At 43.4% G+C, this 14,946-nt stretch overlaps 1 protein-coding gene across 2 annotated transcripts in view; it reads left to right on the top strand.

Annotated features, from left to right (window-relative positions):
• Positions 1 to 13,968, top strand: part of nova1 (NOVA alternative splicing regulator 1) — a 38,756-nt gene extending 24,788 nt beyond the window's left edge. For both annotated transcript variants that reach the window (XM_066659964.1, XM_066659965.1), the window contains exons 3-4: positions 905 to 1,071; positions 3,305 to 13,968. In XM_066659964.1, coding sequence (XP_066516061.1) covers positions 905 to 1,071; positions 3,305 to 4,324 — 1,187 coding nt within the window. In that variant the 3' untranslated portion in view covers positions 4,325 to 13,968. The remainder of the gene's footprint in view (positions 1 to 904; positions 1,072 to 3,304) is intronic.
• Positions 13,969 to 14,946: the final 978 nt, after the last annotated feature.

Here is a 14,946-nt window from a genome sequence, read left to right as displayed (position 1 = left end):
CTCTCTCTCTCTCTCTCTCTCTCGCCAGAACATTAGTCAGAGGTCAGATGCTGATGTTGAGTGATTAGTTCTGGATCACAAACACCAGTTTAACTCATCCCAGAGGTATTGGACGGCGCTCCATCACTCCAGAGAATGCAGTCACACTGTTCCCCTACCCAGTGTTAGAGGGGTTTCTCACTGCTCATGCTGTACGGCATTTCTTTGGCCTGCATTATCATCCCCACTGTTAGCCGTATAGCTTTAGTGCAAAACTAGAATCTGACTGCAGAAGACAAGGGTCTATCTCAGATGTTCACACTGCGGCTTTAGATTTGTTCCAGTAGCTACAGAACGCCACAACACCCAGAGAACAGGGCTGTTTCCATGGCGATGCCTTTGATAGTTCTTTAACCATAGCAACAGGCTCCCAGTTAGGTCAGTAGCAGTGATGCTGAATCCCACCAGCAAGGGGTCAACATCTGTGTGTGAAGCAGATGTGGAAACAGCAGGTTTTGATCTGTCAGTCACTTCTCAGATTTCACACTCATTACAATATTCATTCATTCATTCATTTTCTGTAATTACTTCATCCATTTCAGTGTCGCAGTGCCTACCCAGAATTATTGATTGGCAGGAACACACCCTGGACAGAGCATCACACACTCACTCAGTCACTCGCTCTCTTTCACACACACTCACACACACCCATGGACAGTTTCAAACACTCACTTCCTCTCTCACACACACAGACACACACCTACACACACAAACACATACACGCACACACCTGTGGACAGCGTCACAGTCACTCCACCTACCAACATGTGTGTTCGCACTGTGGAAGGAAAACGTATGTATACCAGGTTACACAAACACTCAAACTGTTTTCTCTCTCTCTGTATGTGTGTGTGTGTGTTTGCAGGGACGACGGAGCGTGTGTGTTTGATCCAGGGAACAGTAGAGGCTCTGAATGGAGTTCATAACTTCATCGCTGAAAAAGTGCGCGAGATGCCACAGAGCAGCCAGAAGAGTGAGCCAGTCAGCATCCTCCAACCCCAGACCACAGTTAACCCTGACCGCGTCAAACAGGTCTCTCACACACACACACGCTCTCTCAATTTTAGTCATGATACAGAGATGGTTAAGGGTCTTGCCCAATGACTTTTACTGCTGTAGCATGTTGTGCTTACCTAAGCAGGGACTTGTACCCCACCCCACAGTGGTGTTACTGTGCTACTTTAACCACAACACACTCTCACACACACACTTTCAAAAAAGACAGTTGAATTCTTGGCTTTTTTATAATTTGACATTATTTTACTGTACTGTTTTAAAACGCACTTTAATCAAATATATCAATACCTGACATTAAAAAACAACACTCATTCACAGAAAAAAAAAAACACACCTATCACAGAATATACAAAAATACAAACCAGATATACATTAAAAACAAACTTATTTAAATTTATTGCATTAGCATTAAAAATGTCCATGAATGTATCTTTTTGGCTGTCTTATATGTTTGTTAATGATTTAAACAGTTGATTAAACACAGCTTTAGATCATGTTTGAGTCTAACGGACAACACAAGCTTCCGGTCAAAAGCAGACCTTAGATCAGGTCTAAAATCACTCACAGGTCAATTTCCTTATGTTATCTCTGGGCCCTTTATAGATATTTCTTGGGCTTAAATGATTACACTGTATTATTCTGTTGAATATATTTATGGTTTAAACAATGATTCTAGGGCTACTTTAAATTTCATCGTCCATGATCCACACCCGTGTCAATATCTGTCCTGCAGCCCTCGCTGCTGCCGTTCCTGATTTAAACTGAGGGCTGGATGCTGACAGCAGTGTGAGATTGTGAATCCTGAAATGGCCTCCAGAGTTCTGGGTCATTAGGGGAGACAGGCTGGGGGTCTTCCCCAGGGAGATGGGGTCTGAGTGGCCCCGGAAAGTGTGAGAGAGCTGGGTTATTTTTACCAGGTGTTCCAGGGAAAGAGAGAGAGTAGGAAAAGGGAGAGGAGAGAGAGAGAGAGAGAGAGAGAGAGAGAGAGAGAGCAAGTAAGCAGCTGCACAGTAAGCCCTGGGATCAACAAATGGCTGAGATAAGCACTGAACTGGCAGTGAGACCTTACCCAAATGCACACACACACACACACACACACACACAGTGGCCTGGCTTTGGCCTGTTATGTATACTTGCTTTGTGGAGTAGTTGACATTGCTGTCATGTAGTTGGTGTCTGGAAACATCCCATTCAGGTTCCTCCAATTGTGTAAGAAAAGGCCAAGGTGAACCGATACAACAAGTAGAACTGAGGTGTACGTCATTGAGCCAAGCCACTGGATGTACAGTCAAACATGAAGGTTCTAGCTACAAGTAAGTTCTCTAGTATAGTAGTTCACGTAGGGACAAATGATGTTTGTGATATTACAAGCCAAAAAAATAGTGGGCTTTATAGACAGTTGATCTGCTTTTGCAGATAAGCCTGGTCTTGCCTTTTGCGGTGGGATTTTATCCACCCTTCAGGCACTTGTTTAACACATGTGCACATTAATGTGTCCATCTGGAGCCAACCAACCCACACACTGTGAAACAAGACCACACAGTCAGTTTTTCTGTGATCAGCCTATGTGTGAAAACATAGGGTAAAACAAGCTGTTCAGAGTCCAATCACAGCGCTGGTCCCACATTTATGTGAGAGCTCAAAAACGAGGTTAAATACAGCAAAACAAACACAACGAGCTCCAAGAAATAAGAGCACTGGGTAAAAATTGAGAAAACGAGAATGCTAAAAATCAGAGTTTCTGGTATTTGCTCCTCCCTGCTGTGTGCTTGGTTCGGGGTGAATGCTACTGTGGGGCTTGTGGGTTTTTGACCAAAGCAGGTCAGAGACATTTCATTATGACCTAGAACTGTGTTCAGCTGTGGAGGAAGGGGGAGTATGTCCTGTTTAAAAAATATGAAGGGGTCCCTGTGTACTGGTTTGGTGATGGGGGTGTATATGACTCTTTTATTTGTAGATTTTTCTTATAGTGTAAGGGAAAACCTGCCAAGGACATAGAACATGCACATGCTTACAGAAGTATGACCGTGTACTGTAATCTATTATAAAAAGGGTGCACAGACACACATATAAATCTGGGGCAGGACTCCCGAAAGCATTGTCTTGAAGAACAGTAACAGATTGTTTTGCAAAGTGTTTACAATGTTTCCTAAAAGCACAACACACGGGTCGATGTGTAGGAAGCTTTTTCTCAGAAACAAAATACAGTTCTTGAAGGCTTCTCTCTTTCTCCCTCTCTCCTGTGCAGGCTAAACTTATCGTCCCCAACAGCACAGCAGGGTTGATCATCGGTAAAGGTGGAGCCACAGTGAAATCTGTGATGGAGCAGTCAGGGGCCTGGGTGCAGCTCTCCCAGAAGCCAGAGGGCATTAACCTGCAGGAACGTGTGGTCACCGTGAGCGGTGAACCTGAGCAGAACCGAAAAGCTGTGGAGATCATCGTGCAGAAGATTCAAGAGGATCCTCAAAGCAGCAGCTGTCTGAACATCAGTTATTCCAACGTCACGGGCCCTGTGGCCAACTCCAACCCCACCGGCTCTCCGTACGCGAACAGCACCGAGGTCTTACCCAACGCCGCCGCCGCTGCCACCGCCTCAACCTTACTGGGCCAGGCGGGTCTTGCAGGAATGGGCGGCTTCCCTGCAGCTATGAACAGCTTCTCCGGGAATGACCTACTGGCAATTACGTCGGCTCTAAACACACTGGCCAGCTATGGCTACAACACTAACACACTGGGACTCGGCCTGAACCCCGCTGCCGCATCCGGTGTTCTCGCTGCAGTTGCCGCTAGTGCTAACCCTGCAGCTGCTGCCGCAGCTAACCTCTTGGCGTCTTACGCCAGCGAGGCTTCAGGAGGCGCAGGTCACCCTGCAGCTCCAAGCCTCGGGGGCTTTTCTCTGGGTTCCCTTGCCGCCGCCACAGGAGCGTCCAACGGCTACCTGAACCCTTCATCCCCACTAGTGGCATCCTCGCTGCTGGGTACTGAGAAGCTGGGCGAGGGCGGGAAAGAGGTTGTGGAGATTGCTGTGCCCGAGAATCTGGTGGGCGCCATCTTAGGGAAAGGCGGCAAGACTCTGGTGGAGTACCAGGAGCTGACAGGGGCACGAATTCAGATCTCCAAAAAAGGCGAGTTCATCCCTGGCACACGCAACCGTAAAGTGACCATCACGGGATCCCCGGCAGCGACGCAAGCCGCCCAGTATCTCATCAGCCAGCGGATCACATATGAGCAAGGGGTGCGTGCCACAAACCCACAGAAAGTGGGCTAGGGACAGAAACCGAGCTGTGAGAGGGAAGCAGCGAAAGAGGGATGGAATGGACAGATGGACGATTGGAAGGAACAAAAATGGGGAGGGAAGAGGGTGGTATGAAGTTCAATTTCAAAGAAGAGAGAAAAAATAGCGGTAAAAAATGTGGAAATGTGAATGAATGAACAGTGAGGAGGGAAAGGTGCTCGGCTGTGGGCTTGGGGGAGGAAGTGTGTGATCTGTGAATATGAATTTGTGACTGAAACTCTGCTGTTTTTTATTTTATAAACTCGTGTTGATTGGTGTGGGATTGTGAGGGTCTAAATACTGAACCCTGTGGCACTCCGAGAGGGAGGAGTCTTAGACCTCACCTCCTCTCTCTCCTACAGCCAGGGGCCAGACAGGTTCTGTTTTGTTTTTCTGCCCTGGGCAGAACTTGTACAAATTAGTTGAACTATTTAGCAGGGGCCTCGATATGGAAGGTGGGTTTCCCAGTAACCCTTCTTTGCGTTGGCTCAGTATCAGCGAAACCACTCTTTACAGTTACATGTGCTTGAAGCAGTCTGGCGGTCCGGTTGGGTTAGCCCTATGAGCGGAAACTAAGCAGACACTTTGAAAACGTTTTGTTGCCTCCTATTCACGCCGGCTTTTGTCGAACCGAGGCATGATCAGCTCGCTACCCGCTTCAGATCAACATTACTGGCTTTCTTCTGTTAATCGGACGGCTCCGATTTCTCTCCATCGCGGTTGGTTCCACATGGCCTCACCCTGACGCTTTTAGATATTACTTAAACCTGAGATTCCAGGTTGACCTGAATGTATAAAGACTTCCTAATCTTGATATTTTTTTATATGTGATTAGAGGATCAAACCGAGTCTCTGTTTAGCATCGATGGCTAAACTCAGCGGAAGAAAGGCAGACAGACCACCAATGTCAAAGGTCAGACGCTTTGTTTGAGAGGATAGGAATGTACACACACACACACACACAAACACACACACAAGCAAACACATCCACACATCTTGCAAGTGCAGTTCAGTCAAGGGATCCCTCTCTGGTGCTATGAGAAATTCACTGATGTATCCGACATCCAAGATTTAAGAAATTTCATGATCTTACCTATAGATTTTAGCATTTTGGGGTACTCTGGGTTCTCCTTACCCTCGGATTAGTAATCAAAAGCACTGTTGTGATTTGATCATAATGCCATTTCAGAGCCTATGAGCCACACATTAGAGACTCTTGATATTTGAATAAAAAACACTCCTCACCCACCAACTATCTCATCTCTGAGATAACTGACACAGCACTGATTCAGTCGGTCCATGACCTTCAATGCATACACTTGAAAAGTGAGTTGACCTGACTGGACACTGGTCACACCTCTACAATGCTCTTGTTCTCGTGACTGGGGGTTCAGACAACAGCTAGGCACAGGAATGTCACCTGTATTCAGTGAACGCTGGCAGGGTTATACCCCACTCTGCACCTGTTGGTGTTCAATACTGGTGATTTTAAACTGTGGTTACTTTTTTGTTTTGTTTTCTGTTTTTTACGAACTGAGCTCAAGCTGATATACCTCATGTTTGGACAGAATGGGAAAAATACAGTACAGTTTGTATGCAGTTCTAAAAAGCCCTTGGTTGCGTTCCAGTTGTTGCCTAGTTCACTGTTTAGTGACCTGCTCTTGATGTCAGGCTGTCTGCAGAGGTCTGGCAGTGGAAAAGTATGAGCATAAACAATGTGACACAGCCTTTGTACTAGTAACAATAATAATAATAATAATAATAATAATAACAAAAATAATAATAAAGATAATAATAAGCTGTTGTCCTCACCAGTGCTGATGCAGCTTGGTGTAGACCCGTGTGGATCTGGAGTTGAGCAGAGATAGTCCTTCTCTGAGAAACTGCACACTGCAGGCTGCGTCTCCCTGTTCTGGGCACCGTGCAGAGCATCTTTGCCCTGACACTGCCCTAACCTTACAGTCGTCTTGCCGTCCATAGTGTTTGTAGGATGCCTTCTTTGTAAAAACAGCATGGCAGATTACTGAAAAAGCATTTCTTTTGTGACATTCGCACACAGGATCAATGTTTCTGCTGCTACCTGCATTTCGTTTTAGACCAGATGGGGGGGATATGAGATACAGAACGCGCAGGGACTCTTGTACAGAAAAAAAGAAGGCGGCAATCTCTTTTAAACCACACTGTGAACAGAGCGGCCGATGCCATCAAAAACTCTGGAATGTACTGTAAATACTACACCGTTCGTTAACATACAGCACGGCAGGGCTAAGCAAAGAACCGGAGTGAGCATCAGGAGCCAGGGGCTGATCTGCTGTGGTATGAGATCATTCAATCATGAGATTGTTTGTGCAAGACGATCATCGAAACATTGTCTTAGACAGTTCTACCATGGAGTCATAGTCTGAAATGGTTCTACCCTGGAATACGTCACTGTACCACCGTTCAAGATGACGATTCTACTGTGGAACCACAGTCTTAGACTGTTCTGCTGTGGGTCTGAAACAATTCTACCTTGGAAGCATGAGACTGTTCTGCCATGGCGCCGTAGTCTGAGATGGTTCTACCACGGATCTGTGGCCCGAGGTGGTTCTGCCGCCCAGTAGCAGAACCACTAAAGGTCATGCCCTGACCGCTCTGCATTCAGACCCATCGTTAATTAGCAGATCTCCATTTGAACCCTGATCTTCTATATATAACCGTACGGCAATGCCCAATCTTCTACTGACCTAAATACACGCGCACAAAGACATTCATCAACTGCCTCCAATTCCCAGACCCTAATCTGCTTTGCAGTGGAGGGGGGAGACGGAAACAGAGAGAGGCAGAGGAGTACAAGAGCAAGAGAGAGAGAGAGAGACAGAGAGAGGGAGACTTTTATATGCATTGCATAATTGCGATGAAGATTGCCATAAGAAATCTTATCCCCATCTCTCACGCGTGGCAGACGGTATATCAACAAACCGTTTTATGATCTTCATCCCTTCAATGACTTCTGGATACAGAGGAGCAGTTACTGTACGTTACTGGTTTGAGGCTAAATAATTCATTTCTGAGATTGGAGATGAAAGCGCAAATGCAATTTCAAAAGCACAAGCGCAGCGCGGCTGCAGCCGCAGTTCGAGACTTGCACCGCCGCTGTGCACTTTTTGACAGAAAGGGAAAGTTTAACATGGTTAGAATGAATTTTAATCAAACTGAAAACTACACTAGGTTATCGCAACTGGAGGAGAGCTCTCTCTCTCTCTTTCTCTCGACAGCTCTCCCTTTCACTACCTCTTTCACTACTCTTTATTGATGACCTCTTTCCCCACTGTGCTCTTGGTCTTTTTGTTTTCGACCATCTCTCTTTCTGTTTCCCACTAGCAGACTCATCACCATCTAAACTCCTCTCTGCCTTCCTCTCGAGTTAACGTCGGCAGCAGCTGATTGGCTGGTGCTCTTCGAGGCAGCGGCTGAGCGTCGAACCCGACATCATAAGCCTTTCGCCATTAGACCGTGCCGCCCGACCCACAAGCTCCCGTCCTGTCTGTGAACTCTGACCTGAACGCAGTTCCATACCTCTACCTGACGCCATCTCCTGGTAGATGTGGGCCTTTTACGGCTGATCTAGGATCAGTTTTTCCCAGTCGCTGACCGTAAAGAACCATCACTCGAGAAACCTCTGAACTGGACTCAGATCAGTGTAAAAGGACTTCTTGTTTTTTTTGGTGGTTGTGCCAACACCCTGAAACACAGGGAGCCGGAGCCAAGTCCAGAGCTGAGAACTCCGGACGGGAGGAACTTTGAGCTCAGACGACGACGTGGCTCACGGTTTAGCGCCCTGTGTCTCTCTCTCTTTAGGAGAACGGTTTGAGGTCAGTCGTTTCTTTCTCCCTTCTCCCCATTTTTATGAAACTGTGGATTCCGTCCTGTCCCATGGTCTTCGTGGAACTTTAGTGTCGTTCTCTAGTTTGTAGTCTAAATGCAGTTGTCTTGCGCCGTGGGTTTCAGTGTGTGAACTCCGTTATACTCGTGTGTATGACGACAGTGCCAATCGAGCCAGATTAAGATTAGCTTTCGCCATTTGTTTGTGCATTAGAAACGCTCTTAATCGGAGTGCTGGTGTCCACATCAACGTCACTGATGATTTTAGATCTACATAAAGAAAAATGTAAAGAAATATTGGAAGCAATATTGTAGCATGTTGTCCAGTTTTTTGTGTTTTTGTTATGTCCGTTGTATGAACCCTTGGATTTAATACAATTTTGAATGAATAGGTTTACATGTACTTTTTTGTAATACTGTAAGTTAAAAAAAATGCTGCTATTTGATAAGTGAAATATACCAGAAATATTTTAGTTGAAAATATGTCTGATCTGTTCATTAGAGTTATGCTCGTTTTTGGCAGGAGCACAAACGAGGTGTATCGATACTAATATCATAGTCAGTCAACCTGTGCCAGATTAGAGCCATGCAGCTTCTCAACATGTAGACGCGTGAACAAGCATTTTAGCTATCGATAAACTTTAGATGCATCGATCAAGTGCCAATCAATCAGTATTTTTAGTTTCAAATGAAAATGATAATCAAAAGAGTTAAAAAAATACATGAATAAACACAAACAAAGAGCAATGTCAGTGTTGTTTTTAACTCCATCGCTGCATAGAGAATAATAACAATAACAATAGTTCTTTTATGCATAAACATGGTTTTATACCCTCAGTCGAAAGAGCATCCTGTGCATTCGTTTGACTTGTGGCTTCCACGCAGCTCTTCCTTCATATTCTCTCTCTGTAGGTCGGCATGGAGTAGGCGTAACATGTTATAATCATGTCGTTAAAAAAAATGAAAAAATAATTATAAAAAAAAACAACAAAAAAAAAAAAACAGCAACACGTTATTGAGCATTCATAACATGTCCCATTTATGAAAGTGTGTTTTGTGGAGTTAGATGTTTATCTTTTTTGCACGTCTCTATTGCATGATATCCAAGTGAATTATTGGGGGGCGGGGGAATCAAAACTAACATTTAAAAAATATAAAAACACTATAAAAAAAAAAACTAACGTTTAAGTTGCGTGTCTGGACTCATCCCGAGGCACAATTTTGCATGTGGCACAGATCGAAACACTTTGTTCTGGTCATTTTTCTTTTTTCAGTTTTGATTTCTTTGGGTTTTTTGCGGAATTGTCAGATCGCCATGGCCACTGTACCTGCTCTGTACAAAATATACACTTCAAGAGGAAAAAGCAGCAGCGTAAAAATGCTTTAGAGCAGAGGTATTTAAACTTTTGGAGCCCCCAGTGCCATTTGTTTGAGAACTTGAACCCCACCCACTCAACTAAAGCATACTGGTCAATATGTAAAATACCTCAGCATCTGTATAAACCAGTCAGCTGAAAACACCCCATTTGTGTATTACAAACCTTCTACACTGTGGGGCTTTCTCTTCTCATCCAGGTGTCCATCAACCTCCTGCTAAACTCCTCGATGATACATTTCTCATCTGACTCGCTTGATAATGTTGACTCTTATTTATTTATTTTTTAAAAATCAGTTTAATGAATTAGTGGAAAATAAGAAGTTTTATTAAAGAGTCATTAATATATTTATATTTTGCACACTCGCCTCTGCCCGCCTGTAATCTATTCTCCCCGACAGTTTGAATACCTCTGCTGTAGATCAGTGTTTTACAGTTCAGGGACAGAGACGTGGTGGTCCAACATTCGGAGAGAAGGTGCCCATGCATGCTGACGTCTGTTACGTCACGTCATGTGACGTTGCACTGCATTACGTTACTTTGCATTAAATTTCAAGCTTCCGTTTCTAACTCTGAGATTCTCCTACCGTCTCGTAGCTTGATTCTCCTAACCCCAGATGTAATTTATGAATGTATTTGCATTTTTTACATAAAAATGATAACAGAATGTTCTTCAGTGTTTCCGTGTCTATAGGTGGAGGCTGTTTAAACTCATGTAGCCGTACGTGTCAGTGTACGAAAGGCCCCAAGCCTCATTAGCGCCTGTTCTTAATCCTGACGCCATATTCCTCCCTTCCTTTTCTCGTCGTCTGCTGTGGCATTGAATGCACTTTACTGAGCATTAGGTTCCCATCCCAACACACTCACATACACACATTCACACACACACTCACACACACACAGTCCGAACCTCCTGGATGCAAAACCGAAACCAAGCAACCTGTTTTTAAACATTGGAAACCTTTGACAGATAGTGCTTTTATCTTGTTGTTGTATTTTTTGTTTGTTTGTTTGTATGTTCACTGTTGATTGTTGTTGTTATTATTATTATAATTATTATTTGTAACAGAAAAGGAAAAGTTGTACTTTTTTAACCTATTGATTTTTTGTAATTTTTGTTCCTTTTTTGTTTTCTTTGAGGGAGATTTGAAGGTGTGTGTGAGAGATTCCAGCATTCCCCCGCCGTCTCCCCCACTGCATTCCCTATGTGTGTGTGTGTGTGTGTGTGCGCATGTGTGCTTGTGTGTGTGAGAAGGAGAGTGTGAGAGAGAATGAGAGTGTGTATGTATTTGTGTCTGTAATTTACTGACACACAGACGCTTGTTACTGTTCTTTTTCTTTTGCCAATTGTCTGAATCAAATGCTTTGAATGTGAAAGGTGTTCTTTTGATTTGAAATCTGTAAGTTATGTTCGTTGAAGAGGAATGGAAAATAAAACAGAGAAACCTCGAGAAAAACACACAAATGTTTGGGCGCTATCGATCAGCACAAAAAAACCAACAGTGGACGGGTTACCGACGTCTTCCAATTTTATTCTCACTGTCACTTACAGGGACACACAATGGTCTAATAATACCAGACACCACAAGGGCTGAGAGTCAATCCCAGAATCAATTCTCTGATTCCAGATATTTGGGAATCTATAGTCAACTTCAGAGCTGTGGACTTGATTCAAGACAGTGATGTTTCAGATTTGAGTTTTAGGGTGTCCCTCCTTTTTTGTCTTCACCTAGTATAATGTTAGTCAATGCAGACATCTTTTAAATCATCTGTCACTAAACACGGCTGTTATGGCAATTTCACACCAGAGGTGGTGCTCAAAAGCATCAGAACGACTCACTGACAAATTAATTCACACTGTTTCATTAATTCACACGCGAGGCAAAAGCAGTTTATGTTTTTCCTGCATTTTCCTGTGACAACACCATTTACAAATCTTTATTATTTGTAGTGCTTAAATAAACATTATGTTGTCTAAATTTAAACACAGCTTTTAGTTTGAAAAAGATCCAACAATATAAACATGATTTGCTTCCACATCAGGCTTTTGGTCTTGTTACGTGTACAAGGTCAGGGCTTGAACTCTTGAAACGCTGCCACAATTTAAAATACTGTAGAATGCTAGAGTGCTGCGCGCGGCACAATGTTCAATATAGACACAAAGAATATATTTGCGTGTTACGTGCAAGACTAAACTGAGTAATACGGCAGTGTGACGCACGGCATGACACGCAGCATGTTGAGATGCATTTATTACGTTTGGTGTGAAATTAGCTTTGGTGTGAAATTAGCTTTGGTGTTCTTCTCCAAGTGTTTTGAGTCTCAGCGATGCTAGCAGCAAGTGGTAGAGGGTATGTGTTTCAAGGCAAACATGAGCTGGTCTTCCTCACTTCCAGAATCTTTCCTTTCACAGTATTTCTGTGGCATTTTACTAAATTTACAGGAACTGCCCTGTAGGGACAGTAGGGAAAAACAGCACACCATTTCTTTTCTGAAATTCAACTAGTGTTCACAACTCTCTCTTCCTAATCATTGTTAAATCCCTGTATGATATTTTTTTATTATTCTGTGACAGATTCTCAGATTTGACTTGGAATAGGCTCGGAATTGGAATCAGCCCTAATTACAACAAATAACAACTAAAATCCTATGTGAAATACTGAAGCAATATTATGAATATAGTATATAGTAGTGTGAGGAGGTATGGGTGTCTGTGTGATGATGTCAGATAAGGGAGACCTAGAGCTCCAGCTTGAGGCCAGATTTCTCTGTCTCTCTCTCTCTCAAACACACACTCACGTACAGAGGTGACACTGCCGCACTGCAGTGTGACGGTGCGGTCTGAACGTAATTATGACGAATGGAGAGACATGTATGAGTCTGAAACCCTGTACGTGATGTTACAAAAACACTCACTCTGCTTTCAGTGTAGCAGCACATTCAGCAAAGTGAAAAATATACACGAAAACAGCTAATAATAACAGTAATAATAATAATAATAATAGCTGGGGTACTTTTATTATGCTCCTGTTCAACACTATTGCAAACAAGCGCCCATAAAGGCACTGTTGTGGGGTTACAGGATGCAGGCTGGTGTTGAATGTGATTACCAATGATTACAAGGTAAAAGAGTCTTTATTATATTTATTCAGAATGTCTGTCCTATAATTTATTTTAAAAAACTGTTCTTATTTTTATCCAAAACAGAGCCAGGCACTATGCCTGACTGTTAGTGTTAGCTCTGAACCTCTTTAACCACAAACACACACACACACACACACACACAGAATCAAACCACTGAGTGCCAAAGTAGAGCAGGACTATTTCTAGAGTTCTTTCAGCTCCATTTGTGCCACACAGCCGCAGTCTCTCAACACTTTCAGACATGCTACAGGGATTAACGCACTAGCTTTGCACTTGGTGCAAAATTGCTAGCTCCTATTTGTAGCTAGCTAATTAGATTAGCCTGCTGAGTGTGAAGGCACAATGATTACAGCAGGTGGAAGCTAATGCTAACAATGGCTTGCATTTATAATGCTGCTAGCAGGCCGGCCAAGCCGGGACACCTGTTAGCATCTCCTATTTGTCGTGAGAGTGTCTCACGTGCCGTTTCACCTTTTCTTTTCACCTCATGAACTCACTCAACTCATTTCTCCGACAGCTGGTGATGCCCAATATGTTTTTACTGAAAACTGGTCTTTTGTGTTTAGGTTTTTACACTGAACTGGTCAAAGAATGAGAGGGAAAATAACAACAACAACATGTTGCTGGTGTGTTTATTTCCGGAGTGTTCAATGGGAGTGGATGCAGAATGGGACCGTTAGCATTAGCCTCATTGTGGCCTGCTGGAATGAACTGTGCTAGACCAAAGTTGATGTGTCACTGTGGCTCATACAAATCAAATCATACATTTTACTCATCCTCACGGCATCCAGAGAAAAGAGTGTGTGGTGAGAGTGGACATGGAGGATTGGTCCCATATTTCCATTCCCAGTCCATACGCTCCACTTTCCCCCTCAGTCTTTACCCTGTGCCTCCTACTCTGCACAGAGACACGCCTCTGTAACACACAGCTGGAGTTGATATGAACTAAATGTGCCGAAAATTTACAATGAAAACCTTTAAAGTAACTCAAATATGAATGTAAAAAGGTACACCGTGCCAAACGTGAGGATCCGACCAGGATCTTCCACCAACTCCATCCAAAAGCTAAAATGCTATGGCTAAAAACAATGACCTGCTGCTACCAGTCCCATTCGCAACGCCTGAGCCGGAGTGCGGAGTTTCTGCCTGATCTCTTGGTTTATCTGTTGTATTTCTTTTTAACGTCACTGTTTAAATGGAGGGTGATTAATATCTAATGTTGCTGTGGTACTGTGTTTGTTAAAAAAAGACAATAAGATGAAAACAACAAACAAACAATGGCGTGTTGGATTTCTTGCCCCTGGCATTTTGAACACTGATGGCATCAGATTGAACATATATACTTTTATTCACTTAGAAACAAATCAGTTTTTTTTTGGTCCTTACATCAGGCATTTGTAAATGAGCTTTGTTCTGACTGGCTGAACACTTCAGAGCCTGTTATTGGGCCTAATTCAAAAAGACAGTCCTTTAGCGCTTGACCACATGGTACCTACTTGACTGCTGACATCATGTGATTGTTGGGACCCGGTCCATGGTATCTTTTCCATTAGCACAACTAACCCCTAAAATGATGCCTGTGACTTTGCAAAACCCTATCTTTTACAGGAACTGTGGGTTTTGGAAACCAAAACAACAGCAGCAGTAATGTTAAGTGTATCCACCATATATCTGCATATTGTTGCTGTTTGAGACTAAACACAGCTCTGTCACCAGTTTAGACAGATCAGTAGAGTTTTTTCCTTCCTTGTTGTAGCTTCCAGCTCTCGCTGTATTCTTTCCTTGGCCACTGATCCAAGGAGTATTTGAACCTCCTCAAAAGACCATGACATAAATTTATGAGCTGCCGCTGTGAGTCAGATAAAAACATATGTGATCTCTACTGTAGCTGGAGATTTTACAGATGGTGAATTTGTGTTGGACATCTGCATTGTGTGGAATAGAGTGACGACTCTCTCTGGCCAATCAGCATTCTGCAAGAGCAGGTACTAAAAAACAACTCTGTTTCATGTACAAGGACCAAATTTACCTAATGGAAAAGCAAAAAAGCAGAGTAGGGTCAAGTAGGGACCATGCAGAGAAAAACAACATTGAGGAACAAGACTCTTTAAAATATTAGCCTGACTGGATGGAGTTAAACGCTGTAGACTGAATGGATTCAGAGTCTGATCACACTCCATTCAGACTCCAATCACAGATAAATGACAGTCCAACACACAGTCTGATCACAGTT

This window comes from Hoplias malabaricus, chromosome 2 (assembly GCF_029633855.1).
Source record: "Hoplias malabaricus isolate fHopMal1 chromosome 2, fHopMal1.hap1, whole genome shotgun sequence".
Taxonomy (NCBI): Eukaryota; Metazoa; Chordata; class Actinopteri; order Characiformes; family Erythrinidae; genus Hoplias; species Hoplias malabaricus.
This window is presented reverse-complemented; position numbering and strand designations above follow the sequence as displayed.